The sequence below is a fragment of the Budorcas taxicolor genome, chromosome 8 (genome assembly GCF_023091745.1).
Source record: "Budorcas taxicolor isolate Tak-1 chromosome 8, Takin1.1, whole genome shotgun sequence".
Classification (NCBI taxonomy): Eukaryota; Metazoa; Chordata; class Mammalia; order Artiodactyla; family Bovidae; genus Budorcas; species Budorcas taxicolor.
Genome location: NC_068917.1, coordinates 82105826 through 82129175, shown reverse-complemented (window position 1 = coordinate 82129175; position 23350 = coordinate 82105826). Strand labels below are relative to the sequence as shown.

At 37.5% G+C, this 23350-nt stretch overlaps 1 protein-coding gene across 1 annotated transcript in view; it reads left to right on the top strand.

Moving 5' to 3' along the window:
• The window catches only part of TUT7 (terminal uridylyl transferase 7), a 56235-nt gene that overhangs the window by 17078 nt on the left and 15807 nt on the right, over window positions 1-23350 (top strand). Inside the window, exons 10-23 of the mRNA XM_052644945.1 lie at window positions 3170-3322; window positions 6077-6257; window positions 7669-8765; window positions 9114-9264; window positions 10347-10433; window positions 10977-11077; window positions 12873-12930; window positions 17016-17119; window positions 17738-17827; window positions 18626-18739; window positions 18914-18991; window positions 19608-19785; window positions 22328-22375; window positions 22462-22553. Of these exons, the coding sequence (XP_052500905.1) occupies window positions 3170-3322; window positions 6077-6257; window positions 7669-8765; window positions 9114-9264; window positions 10347-10433; window positions 10977-11077; window positions 12873-12930; window positions 17016-17119; window positions 17738-17827; window positions 18626-18739; window positions 18914-18991; window positions 19608-19785; window positions 22328-22375; window positions 22462-22553 (2532 nt within the window). The remainder of the gene's footprint in view (window positions 1-3169; window positions 3323-6076; window positions 6258-7668; window positions 8766-9113; window positions 9265-10346; window positions 10434-10976; window positions 11078-12872; window positions 12931-17015; window positions 17120-17737; window positions 17828-18625; window positions 18740-18913; window positions 18992-19607; window positions 19786-22327; window positions 22376-22461; window positions 22554-23350) is intronic.

Here is a 23350-nt window from a genome sequence, read left to right as displayed (position 1 = left end):
CCTTGTTAAAGTGCTGAACTCAATATGCCAACCAATTTGGAAAACTCGGCAGTGGCCACAGGACTGGAAAAGGTCAGTTTTCATACCAGTCCCAAAGAAAGGCAATGCCAGAGAATGTTCAAACAACCCCACAATTGCACTCATCTCACACACTAACAAAGTAATGCTCAAAATTCTCCAAGCCAGGCTTCAACAGTATGTGAACTGTGAACTTCCAGATGTTCAAGCTGGATTTAGAAAAGGCAGAGAAACCAGAGATCAGATAGCCAGCGTCTATTGGATCATCAAAACAGCAAGAGAGTTCCAGAAAAACATCTACTGCTTTATTGACTATGCCAGAGCCTTTGTGTGGATCACAAGAAACTGGAAAATTCTTAAAGAGATTGGGAAAACCAGACGACCTTACCTGCCTCCTGAGAAATCTGTTGCAGGTCAAGAAACAATAGTTAGAACCAGATATGGACCAATGGACTGGTTCTGAATTGGGAAAGGAGTACATCAAGGATGTGTATTGTCACCCTGCTTATTTAACTTATATGCAGAGTATATCATGTGAAATGCCAGGCTGGATGAAGCACAAACTGGAATCAAGATTGCTGGGAGAAATATCAATAACCTCAGATATGCAGATGACACCACCCTTACGGCAAAAGCAAAGAACTAAAGAGCCTCCTGATGAGAAAGTGAAAGAGGAGAGTGAAAAAGTTGGCTTAAAGCTCAACATTCAGAAAACGAAGATCATGGCATCTGGTCCCATCACTTCATGGCAAATAGATGGGGAAACAGTGGAAGCAGTAAGAGACTTTATTTTGGGGGGCTCGAAAATCACTGCAGATGGTGACTGCAGCCATGAAATTAAAAGACGCTTGGTCCTTGGAAGAAAAGCTGTGACCAACCTAGATAACATATTAAAAAGCAGAGACATTACTCTGCCGACAAAGGTCCATCTAGTCAAAGCTATGGTTTTTCCAGTGGTCATGTATGGATGTGAGAGTTGGACTATAAAGAAAGCTGAGCACCGCCGAATTAATGCTTTTGAACTGTGGTGTTGGAGAAGACTCTTGAGAGTTCCTTGACTGCTAGGAGATCCTAAAGGAAATCAGTCCTGAATATTCGTTGGAAGGACGATGCTGAAGCTGAAACTCCAATACTTTGGCCACCTGTTGTGAAAAACTGACTCATTAGAAAACACCTTGATGCTGGAAAGATTGAAGGCCGGAGGAGAAGGGGATGACAGACTGAGATGGTTGGATGGCATTACCGACTCAATGGACATGAGTTTGAGCAAGCTCTGGGAGTTGGTGATGGATAGGGAAGCCTGGTGTGTTGCAGTCCATGGGGTCACAAAGAGTCGGACATGACTAAGCAACTAAACTGAACTGAGCCACCTTGAGATTTATCAAGGCCTGACTGACCTGGGGCAAGGAAAAATAGCCGACTCCAGCATTCTGTTGTTCCCTGTCTCACCTCTGATTGGCAGGACTGAGAAACACGAAGTGACGGTTGCAACCCAGGATCCAGTCTCACTAAAAGACTGAGACCTCATAGAACTATAGGATATCTCGCCTCTCTTCACAGCTTACTGCAGCATTATTCGGCCTCCTGTGTAATAATGAGATTATAGTAGAAAGATTTCATTTAAGAAGTCTCTTGGGAAACCCAAAAACAGTAGAGGAGACAAAAACAAGGATACCAACAGAAGTTATAGCCCCTTGACATCTACAGCTACAACAGTAAATTGCCTGACTCCAGTCAGATAAAGGGAAAAAACCTCACACCACAGGGTTTTACCCAGCTTTCAACAAAAAAATTATAAGGCATACTAAAAGGCAAAGTCATAGTTTGAAGAAACAGAGCAAGCACTGGAATTATTTCACCAGGAGTTTTAACAATATGACTTAATATGCTTAGGGCTCTAGAGGAAAAAAAAATCAGTAAGCTTTACTCAGTAGAAACTTCTTAAACTGAAAAGCAAGGACGAAGAAAAGAATGAATAAGAAATAGAACAGAATATCGAAGAGTTGCAGAACAATTACTAAGGGTTATAGGCTCCACTGTCTGGGATTTCCTAGGCAAGAATGCTGGAGTGGGTTGCCATTTCCTCCCCCCAGGGACCTTCCTAGCCCAGGGATTGAACCCACATCTGCATTTCAAATGAACTCTTTTTTAACTACTGAGCCACCTGGAAAGCACCACCTAGGCCCTAGAAACGACCACATTTCATCCTGAGTTAGAAGGAAATTTTTATGAGCAGGGGAGCTTATGGTTTAGGATTATTCTGTCAGGTAAACCACAGAAGTTGTCCATTTAATGTGAAAATACATTGGAGAATCAGGCTACCACAGTCATACCCTAATCCATAATTTGTTACGTACGTTAGCATGTTTAAAGGCTGTGAAAAATCCCACTATACCTACAGTAAAGAAATCTGTTCACATTTGTTCCACATTTCTTAGACCTTTTGAGCCTATGCTTTTCTTCAGCATCTTAACCATGTCCAAAGAAAAACTTTATGTTTATATAGCAATTACTATATGCCATGCCCTGTCTGAATGCTTTATGTCCATTATTTTTTTCCATTAACTATCCCATTAAGGAGATGCTAGTGTTACCCCTTTTTACAAGAACCTGAGACATAAAAGAAAACAAGGACCTTACTGAAGGTCTCACAGCTAGTGCCTGAGAGAGTGAGGTTTGGGCCTAGGTGGTTTTATACCAGAACTGTGGCTTTAGGCCTAGGACGTGGTCTGTTAGACTATTTACGAAAAAATATTTCCGAAAGGGCTTCCATTGTGGCTCAGCTGGTAAAGAATCCTGCAATGCCTGAGACCTGGGTTGGGAAGATCCCCTGGAGAAGGGAAATGCTACCCACTCGGGTGTTCTGGCCTGGAGAATTCCATGGACTGTATTTTCCATGGGGTCTCAAAGAGCTGGACATGACTGAGCAACTTTCACTTCACTATTTCCAAAAATCACCATTTCTTTTGCAAATCAAAACCTTGATTTTTTCTCTCTTTAAATTTACAGATGTCTCAAAGGTAATCTTTCGATAAAAGATGCCTTTCATATTTTGAGTGAACTGTGTCACTTTTCATTTCTTCCAGGATTAATATGCTCTGATTGTTTTAAAACCATTTCTGCCTTATAATGTGTGTTTAATTTTTCCTAGATTGAAGGATTCTCACTAAACAAATTAGGAAATTTCAACCTTAAAGAAATTGAGAAAGACTCTGTGGTCTGGGAATACACTGATAATGTTGCAGGGGATGTGGACTCAGCAAAAGAGGAGGCGCCAAAGGAGATGGCCGTTAAAAGGGGACAGGTCTGTTCTCTCTCATGTCTGGTCTTACCGTTTGTTTTTAAATCAGCAGTTAATTGTGGAGTTTATGAGTTAGTCTTCCTCTCTTCTTTCCTCAGTTATCTTTAACTATTTCATAACTGTTTAATTTCTAGTCTCTTCAGTTCTTGGAATAGACAAGGAATAAAAGGTAAAATTGCAAATCATTGAATCCACAGTTACGTGGTTTCTTCTCTGTGTAAGGTGCTGTGAAAGAGGCTGAGAATTCAAAAATAAGTTCCTATCTATCCTCCAAGAGCTTAGGTCTTAGGTTATATTATGAGGTTTAAATAGAAGAAAAGTTAACTAACCTCAAATTGCTAAAATAACAGTGAATAAGCCTATGGTAGTATACTTGTCCTTACTCATAGGTTAGTAGTGAGAAGGAGAATTTATGAACAAGGAACAAGCTGTCATTAGAATTTCAAACAACAGATCTAAGCAACCTAATAGTAGGATTCTGACCCAAATTGGTAAACAGTCCTTGACTCCATGAGCTTTCCCATATCCCTTTGGGATAAAATGACAGTAATATCCACAAAATACCTCTGAGACTGGGATTCTAATCCCAGCTCTTCACAAACAGGTCATGTCACTCCTGTAGTCCTTGTTTACTCTGGCCTAAAATGGGGAGATATTGGTGAATCACATATTCTTGGTTTTGTTGAAGGGAAGAGAATGGTGGTGGCACCCTACCTGAGCTGCCACCAGAACACACCACTTGTGTCATTTGTCTGTTTGGGGTTCCAGTGTTGGCTAAGAGCACAGACTGTGGAGCCAGAATATTTGAATTTGTATCCCAGCTCACCCACTTCTAGCTATGTGTCTTTGGGCAGGTGGCTTAATCGTTCTGTGCCCCAGTTTCCTCACCTGTAAATGGAGATGATATTGGTACCTTCTCATAGGGTCATCGATTTATAGAATGCTTAACTCAGTGCCGAGCATATGGTAAGCACTCAGTAAATGCTAGCTACTAGTCTTACTTTATGTGAAAAACACAGTGTTCTCCCATGTTTTTTTAAAAAAACAACAATGTAAGTACCACTAGTCTAGGTATATCAGAGGTCTCTTAAGTTCCATGTTATGATATTGTGAAGTCATTTCAGTGAGATGTTGAATATATGAATAAAGAGGTGAGATCTAATGGAACTTTCCATTTCTGGGGTTTTCTCCATGTCCTCAACTGTTGTTTGTGGGACCAAAACAACTACATTTTTAATCAGGTTTAGTTTGTAAATCCACCTGATGACTTTATCTTATTTCACAGAACCTTTGTGTTGAGATTTACTGAATAAATCTATGACGACACCACTTACTTTGAAGCTTGATATACTAAAGTGCAATTGGAGGCAAATTTGTATACCCTAGAAGGAAAGGCTACTGCTGAAAGACCGCTTAAATACTTTTATCTTTGCATTTGAATGCTAATTGCAGAGATGAATCATGCTGCCACTTCTAAAATTAAGTGAGGTCTGGACAGTGTTGACATTGCATAGTGTGGTGAAAGAGCACTGGCCTGGGATCAGGAGACATTGTTCTTTTGCCACGCAAGCCACATAAACTCTTTGGGTTTCAGTTCCTTCTCTTGTAGTATATGGGAGTTGAATTAATTACGTCTTAAGAGCATCTTAACAGTTGTGACATGGTTTCAATGATAAATAGATTTCTTGTATTTAAAAAGACTATACCTAAATGAAAAAATACAGACAGCAACCAGTCTATCAGATGCTTTCCCTTGTTTCTGATTTAATCCTCATAACTATCCTGTGTTATAGGTGGTATCATCCCTACTCTGCAGATAATGATAGCGACCATTTTTTGAACATGTGTGCCAGGCACTGTGCTAAGCTCTTAACAGACTCTCTCTCACTCAGTCCTCCCAACAGCCCTATGAGGTGGGTACTATGATCCTCATTGTTCAGATGAGGAAACCGAGGCTTAGACAGCTTATATACCATCACCAGGATCAGACACAGCTAGTAAATGGAAGAGCTGGATTTTGAAAGCTTAGCATGTCCCATTCAAAAGCCAGTTCTCTTCGCTTCTGAGTTATACTGCCAGTCCAAGAATGAAGAAGCTAAGTCATGAAGCGGTCAAAACCTGTGAAGTGACAAAGTCAGTATTTGGATCCTCTTTTTCTTTTCTAAGTCCTTTGAACTTTCCACTCTATTGTATCACAGTATGTCACATCTTATCATGAGTCTGTGAGTGGAAAACTTGTATTGAAATCAAGGGTTATTTATTCGACTTTAAAATCAGTTGCTGCTGGAAGAACCAATGAACTTAACGTAACTTCTGAAAGCAAGTGAGAGGAGCATTTTTCCTTCCACTCTCTGCGAACAACTGCAGTCCATTTCTGTGTCTTAACGGCATAAAGGCGCCCTCCAGCGGCAGGAACAGGGAGAACTCAGTGCTGAGAGGAGTAGCAGTGAAGCCCAGTTCTCGCCACCTGCCCTTAAGACTTCAAAATTAGAAGTGCTGCCTGGTTATGTGCTGCCTGTCTATTCCTATGGTACTGACTAGGTGTTAACATAACTTTAATCCCAGAATTCAGTGAAGGAATGCTGTTTTCTCACAATCAAAATAGAACCTAGAATGTGACTTATCAAGATAGATTGCTGATTGATATCTTTGCTAAGGTTTTCCGGATATATTTAATTTGATGCTTGAAGATCGCTGATTTTTCAGATTGTACTGACATCTGAAATAACCTGTATATTTTCTCTTTGCTGTTAATAGGTATCATTAATATTTGATTCAAAACAGCAGCCTTCAGTACCAGTTGGGCAACTCTGGGTAGAATTGCTTCGATTCTATGCTTTAGAATTTAATTTGGCTGATTTAGTGATAAGTATCCGTGTCAAAGAATCGATATCTCGTGAATCAAAGGATTGGCCCAAAAAACGCATTGCCATTGAAGGTATCTCAAAATATTTATCTTTAATCCCCATCCCCACCCCGCCTTTTTTTTTAAGGTATCAGTCTAACAGCATGCTTTTTATTTCAGTCTTTTTTCAGCTTCTACATGTAAGGTAGGCCTGACCCCAAAGGTGAAGTAGATAGCGAGAATCTTGCATGCATTACAGTAGATCTTTCCAAGGGACCAAATTGTTCATCTGAGTTTTTTAAGTGCTGTGATAAAAAATCTTAATTATTTATGCAACTAAAAGGAATAGCTGTCTGTGTCCTTATTTTCTTTGTAAATTGCTTAATAACTTTAAATGCTTAAAAAGTCTTTTCCAAGTGACATGTAAATCCCCCTTTCCTCTTTGCTGTTCTCATTTCTGAATCTTTAGATTCAGTCCTTTCATGAATTGTTACTGATGTTGTTTAGTTTTCAGAGGCTGAGGAAAATACCTTTTCTCATAAAAAACAGCATTCTTCATTAAATTTCTCTCCATGGAGAGAGTTTATTTTTGGAATACCTGCAGTAATATTTAGAACTTATTCATAAAAACACCTTTCTCTTTAAAAACACTTAGCTCTTAAATGAGTTAAGTCTTATTTAGCTGAAACCATTATATGAAAGACATACTGGTGTGCCCTGTAGACTCCCCTAAATGGACGAGCTCCTGTCAGCTTTACAAAGTCAGGAGATGGGAACCCCTCTAGAAATCTTAATTCTCCTCCTTAAAATAATTTAAAGAACCTCCTAAATGGAATTCTCTTATTTTTGCTTGATTTTTTTCAAGCCTTATATTGCATAAGAGGGTTTTTTGCATTTTGCATAAATTCTGTGTGCAGTCATGGGGATCTCACATTTTTAAACCCTCCCCTGCAGTTTCTCTGGCTCAGCTCTTCTGGCCAATTGCCTAACCTGCTGGAGTTCTAGGGGAGGAGAAAAGATTGAGAGAAGTGGTGTCTCCTCCTGGTGCCTCCCTCTCGCCCCTGAATTCAGTCCAGCCAGTTCAGTGATGGGGCTTCCCAGGGCAGAAGAGTGGAGGTAAGCTCTACAAACCGCAGGGCCTGGCTGAGTGGGGAGGCAGAGCACTCAGCAGAGCCCGGAGGGAAGACCCCGCTTCCCGAGGGCATGAGAGCCACACTGATGACTTTTTTTTTTTTTTTTTACCTCCACAGTCACAGGACAGAGTAGGGAAGGGGAAATGGTTTTGAATAGAATGGGTTCTCTTCATAGAGCAGATGTTTAAGAAAGCATTTCTTTTTGTTTTTAAAACTGTATCTTCTTACTTCCCATCCCCAGTTTTTAAAAAAAGCACATGAGATAAATGATAAGTTCTACTGTTACTTATTTGTTGTCTTTATGTAGCAGGTTGGTTTTTAAAACGTAAAATAGAAATGTGTGAAGTAGTGGATTTTTTTTTTCATTACAGATCCCTACTCTGTAAAAAGAAATGTGGCAAGGACCCTAAATAATCAACCTGTGTTTGAATATATACTTCATTGTTTAAGAACAACATATAAATATTTTGCTCTTCCACACAAAGTTACGAAATCCAGTCTTCCAAAGCCTCTGAGTACTGTCAGCTGTACTTCTGAATGTTCTAAAGAAATAGCAAAACACGATCCAGAGGTACAAGCGAAAGGTGATAAACTCAAAAACTCAGTTTTGGCTCAAGGTTCTGGTGCTGCCAGTTCAACTGCAAACACCTGCAAGGCACAGCCACTTACTCTTAAAGAGACCACTAAAAACTTTGAAAGCCCATCAGCAGAGAAAATGGGAAACTCACACATCAGTGTCCACCTGGAAAACTCTGACTGTATTAAGGCAAAAGTCAGTTCTGGTGACTCTAAGGACGTTGAAGTACATCATCAAGAAACAGGAAGTAAAAATAAGAAAGAAAAAAGTGGAAAGGAAAGCAAGCATCCTTTGACTGCTGATGATCAAGCTTTAAGTAGTAGCAAGTGTGGAGCGCTTGTCACCTGTGGCAGCCCAGGAAATAAGGAGACAGATACCACTTTGGATCTAGAAGGCTTCAGAAATCCTGTAGCTAAAGAGTATGATGAATTTCCTACTTCCTATGCCAAGGCTGATGTTGATGAAGAAAGCATAGAAGGTACCAGTGAACTTGGAGATGCTGTAAGCCACTTTACCCCTTCAAGACAGAGCCAGATATCAGGAATCCTTCACTCTGATGAGGAAGAGGAGGACGAGGAGGAGGAAGAAGAACCCCGGCTCTCCATTTCCCGAAGGGAAGATGAGGATGACATTGCTAATGGAGATGAATTAGACAACACCTTCACTGGATCAGGGGATGAGGATGCCCTGTCTGAAGAGGATGTGGAATTAGATGGATCTGCTAAGTATGAAGACTTGAAAGAATGTGGAAAACACCATGTAGATGGAAATCTACTAGTGGAACTTAATAAAATCAGCCTTAAAAAAGAAAGTGTATGTGAGGAAAATTCAACTGTGGACCAGTCTGATTTCTTCTATGAATTTAGTAAACTCATCTTCACCAAAGGCAAGGTAATCAGTGCCACTTCTATACATGGAACCAGGAGATTTAAAAGAATTTTAATGCATGTACTTTGGATTTTCATGTACTAAACCAGGGCTCTCACCTGTCTGAGTAGTGGTTCACTCCAGTGCAGCCACAAGGTCCACTGCCCTCATTAATCTCTTGGGAATTTGCAGAGGAGAAAAGAAATGCTGTTGGTAGTCAAAATAACTACCTTTTTCTCCTGAGTGTGTTTGGAGTGGCCATGCCACTATATTTTCATTCCTTTGGAATGTGAGGTGGAGGATGTGTACTTCGGAATAAAGATTCAAGGCTCCTTTATTTAAATCTTGTTTTGCTTTGCCATCTTCCTGCAGTCTCCTACAGTAGTTTGCAGTTTATGCAAACGAGAGGGTCATCTAAAGAAGGACTGTCCTGAAGACTTCAAAAGAATCCAGCTGGAACCTTTGCCACCATTAACACCCAAATTTTCAAATATCTTAGATCAAGTTTGCATTCAGTGTTACAGTAAGTTATTAACATTTCTTTTTATTTGTCAAAATATTAAATTAATATTTTCTCAAGAGTTAATCTGATTCACTAACCCATTAGCTTCATTATCCAGGCTAAGTCTTTTGCTTTGTCTGTCAGAGTATCCATAGTACTCTGTGTATCATGTTCCATTTGGGACATGCAATAAGTACTTGTTAAAGAAAGACAGGGAAGGAGAATCTTTTAAGGCTTATGATTGGAGTACTATCATTTCCTAACTGGTGTTCCTTGAAATGCTTTTCTAGGTACCTGCCATTAATAGTATTTGGTAACAAGAAGTATTCCAAAGGTCAAGGGGGAATAACTGTATATCCTGCCCCCTCCCTTAAGAGATTTTCAGGGCATATTAGCATAATAAAGGCTGGAAATGTTTAGGTAATAAGCTTATTTAATAACTCCTTTAACATTTCTAAAATTTGAGCTTAGAATACTTTTTCATTAATGTTAGCTAATAACCTTTAAGGAACATCAGTTTGGGGGAGTGTTGGTGTGCAGAGCTTTAAGTTCTACAAGGAAAACCATTTGATGGAGAGGCATGCAGCTGCTAAGAGTGGAAAATTATGACACATCACATTGCTGCATGTTAAGATGTCTGTCTGTGCCATAAGTCACTTGTTCTTAATCAGAGATTTGTTCTTCAAATCTCTTTGGAGAGAGTAAGTGATGAAAGAAAACTATTAGTTCTCCTTAGGGGGGAAAAATGTGAATAAATATATATATATACACACACACCTATAAAATGTGTTTTATATATATGTATAAATACATACTCACAAACTGTTATGTTCACGCTCTGCCTTTATCAGGCTCTGGGCCTCTATGAAACCCAGGGACAGAACCCTTGTGCAGACTGGTTTCCATCTCAGGAACAGTTCTTGGTGATAGACTCTTTGAAAAAGGCATCTTTATTGTACGTTGCTTAATACTGTCTACTGAGAAGACACAAAATTTAGGGTTTGGTTGGTTTTTTTTCTTTAGCTAACTAGGTTTATTGAAAAATACTTTTCAGAGAATGTGAACAATCTTTGTTTCTGAATGTATCTGTTTATTTTAAACAGAGGATTTTTCTCCAACTATTCTAGAAGATCAGGCTCGTGAACATATTCGGCAAAACCTAGAAAATTTCATAAGGCAGGAGTTTCCAGGTAAATAATTGTTTAGCTTTAATAAGAACATTAACTTTGAGCATAAGAAAGCAGTCTGCAGTGATGGTGGGGACCAGGGCTTCTTTGTTTTGTGATACTCCTAGAATGGTTTTAGGTCTGTCCAGTCCTAGTTTGCCAACAGAGAAGACAGTTGCAGTGTAGTGTTCCACTTAGCAGATACACGTGAACTTCATTTATTAGTTGAGAGTCAAGGTTCAGACCTCTAAAAAGTGAATTTATTTAGAAAGTAGTAAGCTTACGTTATTAAATGTGCTGAGGTGATCCACATTTTCCTTGAAATGTCCTTGCATCTAAGAATAAAGTGACATTTGATAATCTTTCGTGTCTTCTATAGCTTGTATTTATTTATAGTAAATTTTGCAAGGAAGTAATTTATAATAAAAGACTAGTTAATAAAATAATTATTATGAGATTATTATAGAACACTTAGTAACTGAGTATTTTTGATACATAAGAGAGTTGCTGTGGTCAGAAAATTAAATGTACTCAGGTTAGTTGTTACTTTTCATATATCCCTAACAGGAACTAAATTGAGCTTGTTTGGCTCCTCCAAAAATGGATTTGGGTTCAAACAGAGTGACCTTGATGTCTGCATGACAATTAATGGACTTGAAACTGCTGAGGTACAGTAACCACATAAAACTTGTATTTGCTGTGGCGTGTGTTTCGACAATCTTGATTCACAATTCAGCATGGTATTTTCCAAATTTATCAGGGTATATCATATGGAGTATGCCATTTGGCATAATCTGTCTGGGCAGATAAATACATTAGAAGTTTATAGAGAAAAAAATAAAAGTTTATAGAGGTGAATGTGAGGAGTAGAAAGGCTTGTGCTTCCAACCTGTAATACAAAGTGGATATGAAAGCGATATCTGGGAATTCTAGAACGCCAAACTAGCCTTTCCAGTGTCCCTTTGGCATAGCCACCAGGCTGACTCAGGTGCATAAATACACCCACATCAGGTTTTCTGTGAAGTTTTAGAAGGCAGCCAGTGTGATACAGTGATGAAAGTGAAAGTCACTCAGTTGTGTCTGACTCTTTGCGACCCCATGGACTACACACTCCAGGGAATTCTCCAGGCCAGAATACTGGAGTGGGTAGCCTTTCCCTTCTCCAGGGGATGTTCCCAACCCTGGGATCAAACCCAGGTCTCCCGCATTGCAGGCGGATTCTTTACCAGCTGAGCCACCAGGGAAGCCCATGGTACAGGAATAAAAGAGTACTAAACTGGATTCAAGACAGGCTTGTCCATCTTTGGTTGCTTATTTCTAATGCAGAAATGAGATTTCCTTTGCCTCAGAAAATTGTTGTGCACCTCAACTTGGATCATGTATGTCAGGAGTCAGTGAACTACAGCCTACTGCCTGTTTTGTTTTGTTTTTTAATGTCAGTTTTATTGGCATTCAGCTATACCCTTTCATTTATGTATGGTCTACATCTGCCTTCACTCTAACTCCAGGGTTGAGTCCTTGCAACAGGCCATATGGCCCACAAGGCAGAAAAGATTTGCCTCCTTGATGGCATTTGTCAAATATAAAATACTGTGAAAAGGTGTAAAGTTTAACAAGTACTAAATCCATCCCCTTTTTATTTACAACAGTAGTCCAAATGCTGCACATCCAAATCATTGGTGCTGCTGTTGCTCTGGATCTTCTTATGCCTTTTCTGAGTTTCAGGGTTTTGTCCCTTGAGGATGCATCTGATTTAAGAAAATAGCCACAGGTTATCTGGCGTGACTTTGGTGAATAAGGTGGATAAGGACGATTGGGTCCAATATGTGAATGACCTGATTATACATCATTAACATTGAATTTTTACATGATTAATAAACTAGTTGTGGGGGCATTTCTAAATTAAATTCCAAATTCTGGGAAGTATATAACCAACTAACCAACAAAAGTACTTAATGTTAAAAAGGTCAGCCCAAATGTTTTTAAATATGTGAAATGTTACTCATATTTGCTATATAACTTTCTTTTTGTGTGTTATATGCTTGACTAGCCCTATGGAGAAATGATCGAGCTTAATCATACCCCAAAGCAGTTCATCAGCTCTTAATTAAGCTATAATGAAGATCTACCCAGAATGAATAAGACAGGCCACAGAAGCTCTCTCTTATTAATTCTGTCACATAGAGGAAAAAAATTGGAGGTTCTTGGTGGTTCAGAGACTTTTCTGGGGACACTGATTTCAGCCTTTCCTGCTCTTCTAAGAGCAGTTAGTAAGTAGGGTGCATGAGGGTTTCCATATCCTTAAGATATTCCTATGAGTAGGGATTAATGCTCACCTAAAAAAGAAAAATGAATGTAAAGCAAATTGAATTTAATTTTGTTATTTCTGGTGGAAATGAAAAGAAAACAGACTTAGGAACCTGTCTTCTGTTTTTGATTCAGTCTGTGTCATTTTTGTTGCAGGGGTTGGACTGTGTAAGAACTATTGAAGAATTGGCAAGAGTCCTCAAAAAGCATTCAGGTACCTCTATAAGCTTTATCTAAAAAATACTCTCATCTTTTTTTTATTAGTGTTTTGCATACTTAAAATTTACAAATGACTGAAACAGTGTAGTGGCTCATATAACATTTATAGCATTGGTGTCTTTGAGAAAAATCTGTGTGGTTAAGTATGAAAAACTGAGGAATTGGTTATAATTTGTATGCATATTGTTGCCTTGGTTTTATTTCATGACAAAATGTATACTATACACACAAGAAACTTTGGGAATCATTTTGCCTTATCAACATAGTGTAAGTCAAAGTGTAGGTAGAGGTTGCTGGCCATGACGTGAAGTATAGCGGAAAGCGCTATGGACTGGGGTGATGGATTGTATTTGCAGCTGTTCAGCAAGTTGTGCATGACCCTGAACAAGTATTTACAGCTGCAAAAAATGTACAGGTTTTGTAATTGTGCACAGAGCTGAAATGCCATTAACATATTCTTCTGCCTCTCTTTGTCAGAGGTACCTGTGGATGCTGTTAACAGTGAGAGTCTTTTAAAATGTGGTACATCAAACGTCTATGCTAAGAGTTAAAAATGAAAATGAGCAAGATGTGGTCCTTGCCTTTGTGAAACTTAGAATCTATGGACCATCCATAAAACACTTTCTTATATCTTGGTCAAGAGTAGATTTAAATCCACAGCATGGGCATGCGCACATAAGTGTCCACCTGGAGTACCTCTTTTATTTGCATTTTTTATTTCCAGGAGTTTAAAGAGGATACCATGTGATTTTAAATAACAGGGGCAAAAATCTTAATTTTGTTTTATTCCTAATGAAAAGTGACGTAGAACATCAGTATTTTTTTTTAATGTGCTTTGATATCATTTTTATGATCATTGAAATAAGCATTATGGGAACTTTACCTCTCAAAACTATATGCTTTTTTATTTTTGTTTTTGAAGATTATGCAAAGAAACTAGATTGCTACGTTGCCATGACTATTAGGTATTTCATAGTGAGGTAGGTTTTATTTTTGATTTTGAAATAATTTCATATGTAAAGGAAATCAGCAAAAATTGTACAAAGAATTCTGTCTGCCCTTCGTTCAGATCCACCAGTTGTTAACATTTTATCACATTTGATTTATCATCCTATCTCTTGCTTCCTTGTAATTTTTTTCTGAACCATTTGCGATTAAGCTGCAGACATCACTTGCCTTTCTCCTAAAAAACCTATACTTTCTAAGAATGAACCATGTTAAAAATAGGTCATTTTTAGACTAAAAATGACTTTTTAAAAATGACTTTTATATATAGATTATAATGTAATACAGATTGCATGGAGCAAAAATTGAATAATAGCTAGAAAGCAATGATTAAGAAAGCAGTTTTCCCACATATTTTATTGGTTGCTTGTTATGTGCTCAGCACTGTGTTGGGCATGTAGGTAGGATAGAAAAATAAGTCTACAGGTCTTTCCTTTGACAACTTTCAGATCTCAAAGGTAAGATGCTCTCATAGGGTATGGAACAATGTATGGTGGTATTCATTTATTAAAATAACTTGTAGAGCCTACAGTAAGTATTAAATAACTTCTGAGGAGAGAGAGATTTGGGGAAAGAGTTGGGTAAGGGAGGTTCATGGAAGAGATGACCTTGTTCTGATCTCATGATATTGATGAACATGATTTGAAAAGGATAAATGAGAAGTCATTCCAAAGATGCATGGATGTGACTATGAGAATCACTATAATCGATTTTGTAGGACAATGAGAAGATTGATACATTTTGAGAGGAGTTTCAGGTGGGAACTAGTAGGAAAATGTGAACTGTGTTCAAGAGAAGAAACACAAAGCAGAACTTTTTAGGCCGCTGGTATGCTCTTAGGGAAGATAACAGTCTAAGGGACAGGGCAGAAGGATCTTAACCAGATGCCAGTGATCCTAAAAGGAAAAGAATATGAGAGATTCCAAAGGGAAATTTCCTAGATTCAAAACCTGCAAGGAGGAAATATGGGTTCAGGCTGATATCTGAACTAAGAAATGGGAATGGGAATGTTTGCAGAGAACACCAGTGTGGAGTGATAGTTGCCATGAAGCTATAATTTCTAAGTTAACAGTCCAGCAAGCAGTTAGAAAAGTAGAGTTAGAAACGCAGAGTTGCCAGTTAAGAATAAAGTGAAACAGTTTTGTATTGAAAACCTTGAAGGAAGAGGCCAAGAATAAAACAATTCCATGGGATTATGAGAGAGGTTGAGGACCAAGCTTTAATTTATAAGTGTAGAAATTAAGGAAGGACACTGAAAAAGTAGCTGTTGGAATGGTAAAATAGGAACCAGGATGATGTACTGTGAGTAAATCCTAGAGGACAGGTTTATAAATGTCATAATGGTGAATTAACAGTGTCAGATTCTAGAATTTCTCCATCTAGGAAGGAGATGGGGAAAAAAGGATACTTAATTTAAAGCCACCATAGCAAAGTAATTAATGGTGGCTTCTGAAATCAGACTCCTTAGTTTTAAATCTTGGGTCCCTGCTTGCTGGTTGTATGATTCCAAAAAGTCACTCACCTTCGTTGTAAGCACTCAGTTTCTCATCTGCAAAGCAGGAACAACAATAATAGGATTGAAGATTAAGAAAAATAATACAGTACAAGGCCTGGCTTGCTGCATGTTCAGTAAATAGGAGCTTCCTTGCCCCTTCTCCCCATCAGTATAAGTTAGACTTCTTCTGTCTCCCATGCAGACCTTTTCTGCTGAAATTCCTTTCATCTGCATACTTTTTTTTTTTCTGAATTCCAGATCACTAGGCATCTGTCCTTCTAGATGTCACCATTTAACTCTCTCAAAAAGGAGCTCGGACCTCAGCACCCAGAATAAACACATCTTTCTCTCTTCCACTTCCCTTCTGCTACAAGCGCCACTAGCTGTTCTTCCTTCTACATCCTCTTTCTTGGTTGTTGACGTTGACATCCTTGGAATCACTGAAATGAATGAAGTGATAATTAGCCTGTCCTAGACTAGGTTCAATAGAGTCAGACATACCTAGATTTGAATTCCCACTCCACAATTCACCAACTGCATATTCCTAAGCATGTTCATTTCTCTGGGTCTGTGTCATCTTTTGGGTAAGGGTGAATGGTCTTAGATGGTGATGTTTGTAAAGGAATCTGGGTGTTCAGGGAGTCTTCTTTCTGTTATAGCCTTCCTTTTCCCTACATGTTCTTCCCCAACCCATCCAGTTAGAGATGCTCTCAAACATGTCTTGCTGCTTCTCTGCATTCCCATGCCACCATTGTAGTTCAGTCCCAGGTCAGTTTTTATAAGGGTCATCCTGTCTCTCTTCCAGGTGCCTCCAATGGTCAGTGATTCTTCCCAGATTTTGCCAGTTCATTGGCATCTCTTTGCCTCCAAGGATATATTTGTTCCATATTTGGGCTCTTCTCAGTTTTACCACTTCTCCTGTTACTCATTATTTCTTTCCCTCAAGTCTACTCTGTAGCTTGCACAATTCCATGGAGGTTTCCTGAGCTTGTCATTCTGTTTCAGGCAGCTACCTTTTCCCTGTGCAGTTTTCCTTGCCTGGTAAATTCCCTCAGCCTTCTCTTTTTTTGCCTGTAGTTTTTCAAAACCTAGCTGAGGCAATATCCTTCTCTTCTGTTGACACTGATTCTTTTCTTATACTGACATAGCTTCTAGCTCCATGATGAGTAACTTTTGTTTTGAGCATTCAGATGATTACTCATATGATGTAGGGCTTTTCTTCATATAATGTATGTAGTCATACAGAGAATAGGTAGGGTGCACGTAGTCCAGCTTCTATAGTAGTTTCCTCTGTTTTGAAGTTTATCAGACTGACAGCTCTATACACATACACAAGATCAGTGTGTTCCTGAAGGGCAGTGGCTGCCTTGTTGATTCTTGTACTTCAGATATTCATGTGTTTAACAAATGTAAATTTTGCCAAAAGAATCTTTTTTGTTAATAACAGAATTCTTTGACTAGTCTTAGTGACTCACTGAGACAAGCCAAAGCCAGGTTTACTTCATTCTGTGTTGGAACATAAGAGCAACTTAGACCCTCTGCTGCTGGATTTAATAACACTATCTTGTTTCCCAACCTAGGACTGAGAAACATCTTGCCTATTACAACAGCAAAGGTGCCAATTGTAAAGTTCTTCCATTTGAGAAGCGGGCTGGAAGTGGATATCAGTTTGTATAACACATTGGTAAGATTTTCCCTAGACTTTTTCTTTATGGAGATTAAGGGGAAGAAGTATCTCTTAATTTACTCAATCTTTAAGTAAAATTAAGCCATTCATTTCATCATATTCATTCTTTTAGTAGTTGTTAGTGCTTACTAAGTGTCTGGCAGTGTTCTGAGACTGGGGATATAACACAGAATTGAGTTAATATTAGTATTCATTAAAATGAGGTCAGAGTGGCAAGTGTGTGTTTGTTTGTTTGTTTGCTTGAACTTTGTGGGGGGGGGGGTGTGTGTGTCTTTGGTCTCAGACCTGGTTTGTTTTCGAGGCTCTCTGGAACCTCTCTGGCCCCTAAGGACATTTAATATGAATACTAGGCAGGGATACAGATCTTATGTTGAGTTAAAGGGAACTGATTATTTTTATAGCCCATATTTTCTAGGAATGTTTAGACTAAGGTGGCCTGAGATGAGATGTCACTTGTAATTATTATCTAGTAAGTTAGTAAAGCTACTCTGTAGGGGAAAAATATTAGTTTCAGTCTAAATGTCTTCATCTTAAAAATGAACTACACTGTAAACCTATTCAGAATATTTCACCTTTAAACTTTTTTTTAAGGTAGTATAATTTCCCTTTTAACAGGCCCTTCATAACACAAGACTCTTATCTGCTTATGCAGCCATTGATCCCAGAGTGAAATATTTGTGCTATACTATGAAAGTATTTACAAAGGTAAGTATGCTTACTCCTGAGATTTCCTCAGGAAATTTCTTTACATCTTTAAACCTTGTTGAAAACGTAAGAAACAAACTCAGTCATGTAGAAAACAAACTAGTGGTTACCAGTAGGGGAGACAGGGATATTATGGGATTAAGAGACACAAACTACTATATGTAAAGTAAATTAGCAACAAGGATATGTTGTACAAAACAGGGAATGTAGCCACTGTTTTGTAATAACTTTTTTTTTTTGGCCACACCGCAGAGCTTCTCGGATTTTAGCTTACTGATCAAGAATAGAACCTAGGCCCTCCACAGTGAGAACACAAAGTCCTAAACACTGGACCACCAGACAGTTCCCTGTTTTGTAATAACTTTAAATGGAGTATAATCTGTAAAAATATTGCATTACTGTGTTACACACCTGAATCTAATATAATATTGTAAACCAACTATACTTCAATTAAAAAAAAAAGAAAACATAGGCCTATATTTTTAAAGAACCATAGCCAGCTATTTGAGAAGCCCTACTGAACAAACTAAAATGCTACCTTAATTTTACATGATAACCTAATATTGCTTGTGGCTGATAGTTCCACAGCTTTGTTGGGGTTTGTTTTACTTTTTGATTTTTTTGGGGGGGCGGGGTCGGTCTTATTTGGTTTTGTTGGCATATATTAGCATTTGAAAAGTACGATTTTTTATCAGTGCCCTCTAGAAGCACCTTACTTTTAGTGACAATAGAATAGCTATAAGTGTAGCAGAAGACATCGGTGATCTTCCGTTTGTTCCTCCTTTTCCTTACCCCTAGATGTGCGATATTGGCGATGCTTCTAGAGGCAGCTTATCGTCATACGCATATACGCTCATGGTGCTTTATTTTCTCCAGCAGAGGACTCCACCAGTTATTCCTGTCCTTCAAGAGGTATTAGTAAAGGAAATTGTATTTGTCATCTGTAGAGCTGGATGATTTTTGAGCCCTTTTCCTTCTCTAAAATTCTGTGGTTCTGTAGTTAAAATTTTTACTATTTTCCTACAAGTTTTTGTATCAATGCGCTAAGTTTGTAATCCATACTAATAGTTTAAAAATTAATTTCAGATATACAAAGGTGAAAAGAAACCTGAAATATTTGTTGATGGCTGGAATATTTATTTTTTTGATCAAATAGATGAACTGGTACGTATTTTAATAGTAAAGATTTTTTACATCCTTGACTGAAAGTTAGCTATACTGTGCTGTAGTGTAGATGGTCAACAATTATATTATCACTTGTTACATTACATTTATTTATATTGTGATAGTAAAAAAAAAAACTAGCATATACAGATGATTCCTTTGAAGTTGAAAATATTTTTTAAGCCAGGTGAGTTTCTAGGGACTGTATCCAGGATTTCTTTACTAATAATTCAAAATGGTTAACTAGCTTTACTCCAGATGAACAGATAATTTGCTCTGTGATTTCCTACAGAATTTAGAAAAACTCTTGAGTTACAGAGGTATAATAACTAGGTGTCACCAAGGCTCTAAAATTTATTTCTAGATTCTTCCACAAACATGCATTCTGAGGTTTGACATTTAAAACCCAGAGCACTTTCTGTCTCTGGGTCATAGGTTAGAGATTAATAAACTCATGTAAATGATACTTTAAAATAGAAAAGTTTTATAATTGTTTTTATATATTTAAACTCTAGTTAATTAAAATAAATCCAGATTTATTCCCTAAGATACAAATGATTATTGATATTAACACTTTGCTATAGAGCATGAAATCTCTTGTTCCTTCTATTTCTAGCCCAACTATTGGCCAGAATATGGAAAAAATACAGAATCTGTTGGGCAGCTATGGTTGGGACTTCTTCGTTTCTACACAGAGGAATTTGATTTTAAAGAACATGTAATTAGCATCAGGAGAAAAAGTCTGCTTACAACTTTTAAGAAACAGTGGACATCAAAATACATTGTTATTGAAGGTACTAATAAAATCTAACTTAAAACTGAATAGAATATAGAGATTGAACTGTTGAGGGTATTCTTGGTCCTTGCAGAGCTCTTCCCAAGCCACCATGAGCCACTGATCAGGACGTGCCTAGCAATTGCCCTGTTACTGTCCATGTCAGGAAGACTTATCTGTTTCCTTTTTTTTTTTTAATGACTGATGCCTTCATGTGGGATTTCTTACAAATCCAAAAATCTTTGTTCACCATAAGTCCTTTTTCTTTGTTTAACAAGTTCTGGAGAATAATTATCTCTCTGCTATAGAGATAAGCCAGCTTCAAAAATTTGTCATTTAGTTTGCCCATGCTGAATGCTAGGATTCATGGGCCATATGTGTTTGTATTTGATTGTTTATTTCCAATTTGGGGGATTTTTGTTTTTATCTTTGTAGATTTTTTCATTAACTTTATATAAATTTGTATGTACCCAGATAAATTTATATATACATAAACTTTTTTCTTTTAGATGTTTGTGGTCATTATTCTGAGACTTGCTTTACACTGAATGGTTTTACTTTGATCCTCTATTCTGTCTATACACCAAATTATTTTCAGTGGTTGTTCAGTATTGATTTGTATAATTGATTTACAATGTTATACTAGTTTCCTGTGTACAAAATAGTGTTTCAGTGTTTTTATAGAGTATACTACCTTTAAAGTTATTATAAAATATTGGCTGTATCCCTTGTGCTGTACAGTATATTCTTGTTGCTTATTTATTTTATACATAGTAGTTTGTGTCTCTTAATCTCATAGCTCATCTCGCCTCTCCACACTTCACTTTCCCTACTGGCAACCACTAGTTTGTTCTCTATATCTGTGAGTCTGTTTCTGTTTTGTTACATTCATTTCTTTGTTTTATTTTTTAGATTCCACCTGTAAGTGATCAGTTTGTGGGATTTTAATTTTAAAGACAAAATGGAGTTTAAATGCTTAAAAATGGAATTGAAAATGCTTAAGAAATATTTTGTTGATTTTAGTCTTCTATAATTTTTTTAACTGTAATCACCTAAATAATGTGTTACTTTAGATGCTCTATTGTCATTACTTCTGCTTATTGACATTATTAAAATACGATGACTGCTTACAAAATTAAATTCAGATGACCATGGATTATGGATATGGTTATAACTTTTTAGTATCCCGTAGCTAAAAACAGAACTTTGTCTTAAACATTTCCATTATCACAGTGGATTCTTATGGTCTGCCAATTATTAATTTTTTTAAAAAATTTTTTGAAGCCTCATTACCTTTTGCTTTTAACTTTATTTTATAAATGAGCCATTAGTAATAGGCTGTCTTAGAAGGACGACTTCTGACTAGTTTTTCTAGAATCGAGAAATTTCAGTGGTGGTAGTTTGTAGTGTTTGTACAGTAACTAATATTGTAGCATCTCTGCTGCACCAAGCAAACACCAAAAATACTTCCACATAGCACACACGTAAAAGTCACCAGAGGAAAGCATGACCAAACCTACTAGAAAGGTAACCTTATACCAATAATAATAGGGTTAAACTGAGTGAAGGGTGCTTCTCTCCAGTAAACTCATAGTGGGTCTAAATCCCAAATGGTATACCCCAGTTACTGTACATTAGAAGCATAACAAGACAACCAGAAGGATGCCTCTTTTTACTTCTTTTCTCCTCTTATATGTACTGTATACATCCTCTGTTTTCTTAAGTAATGAGATGATCCTCAAAAAAGGTTTTGTTTTGTTTTCCCTTTGCTTGTCTTTGGTTTTGTTTTGTTTGGTTGGTTGGTTTTGTTTTTAAGATTTATTTATTTATTTTTGGCTGCATGGGTCTTGTTGCCATGCACAGGCTTTGTCTAGTTCCGGAGACTGCGGGGTACTTCCCAGCTGCAGAGAGTGCAAGGGCTTCTCATTGTGGTGGCTTCTCTTGTTGTGGAGCATGGGCTCTAGGGCTTCAGTAGCCGTAGTGTGTGGGCTCAGTAGTTGTGATACACAGGCTTAGTTGCCCTGCAACATGTGGAATCTTACTTCCCCAACCAGGGATCTAATCTTAGTCCCCTGCATTGGAAGGCAGATTCTTAACCACTGGACAAACAGGGAAGTCCCAATAAGTGTATTTTCCAAAATGATTTTTTGTAAGGCTGTTAATTAGCAGGAACATTCAGTGGTAAAATGTTTTAAATGTATTTGTGTCCTCTATATGCCTCTAAAACTAGTATGATTTGGTGATATCAGACTAATATGTCTTTTCCAAATAGTGTTTTGTTGTCCAAAATGAAGCACCTTCTCATAATATGAAGGACTCTTTAAGAATTCAGATATAAAGCAACATCCTCATTTTTGATTGATACTTTTAGGGAAAAACTTTCCATATATTTAGAAATATATAGCACTTAGCTGTATTATAGACTTGAAGCTCATTAAAAAGGCACTCATTTTAATACTTTAAAGTATGTAACACTTTCTTTTTGTTACATAGACTTAATGTATAAATAGTGGTATTTCCTATTTATCTTTTTTTTGTTTTCATTAATTTTCTTTACTTAGATCCATTTGATTTGAATCATAATCTTGGAGCCGGATTATCAAGGAAAAGTAAGTTTTGCTTTGTTTATAAATAATAATGCTTTCTCTTTTCCTGTTAATCCATTTAATTGAGACTTTACTCTTTTTTTTCTAAGTGACAAATTTTATAATGAAAGCATTTATTAATGGGAGAAGAGTATTTGGGATTCCAGTCAAAGGATTTCCAAAGGACTACCCCTCAAAAATGGTAAGTGTCTGTTGGAAATACAAAAAAACCAGTTCCAAAAGCCTTTTAAGCACCTAATTTGTATATATTACTTCAGTAATAACCTAAACACTTGAAGGTTTGGTGAGTCTAGCCACAATTAAAGCCTTTTCATAAACATAGCTGTTTTGAAGCCATTTGTCAGCAGCACAGGGAGAGATAGCCAGAAGTGAAGTTTGGGTGGATTTTCCTAGATTTAGGAAAATCTAAATTTTCCAGTCTGCTTGCTAAGAGTAATAAATACCTTAATGAAGCTAGGAGAGACACAGTGCTCCCTGTGCTAAAAATCTGTCCTCATATAACCTGATACTCAGGTTTTTATGGAACCACACTCAATAAAAGCAAAACAAAATTACTATAAATTATAAAAATTCATTTCAGTGAGAAAAAAGGGGAAGGGGCTAGGAACTAGAGTGTTTCATGTTAAAAATAAAGGGGGTTTTCTCATGCATTAATTTTCCTAATTAAGACTTTTTAAATGAACCTTAAGTTATCAGATGTGTGAGCATGTTCAGCATTTGATTACATCTCTGCATCTAGTTTTTGCTAGATATTGCTGTGGCAGTCTTCTACACCCTGCTTCTGAAACTTGTTCTAATACATCACCTGGGGATTTTGTTAAAATGCAGATTCTAATTCAGGAGGTCTTGGGTGGGCCCCAAGACTGCATGTCGTGCAAACCCCCAGGTGATGCCACCTCTGCTGGTACCCAGCTTCATTACCGTGGTAAGGAGGCTAGAATCCAGGCCATTGTCTCTCCTTTCCTCTGATACTTTCCT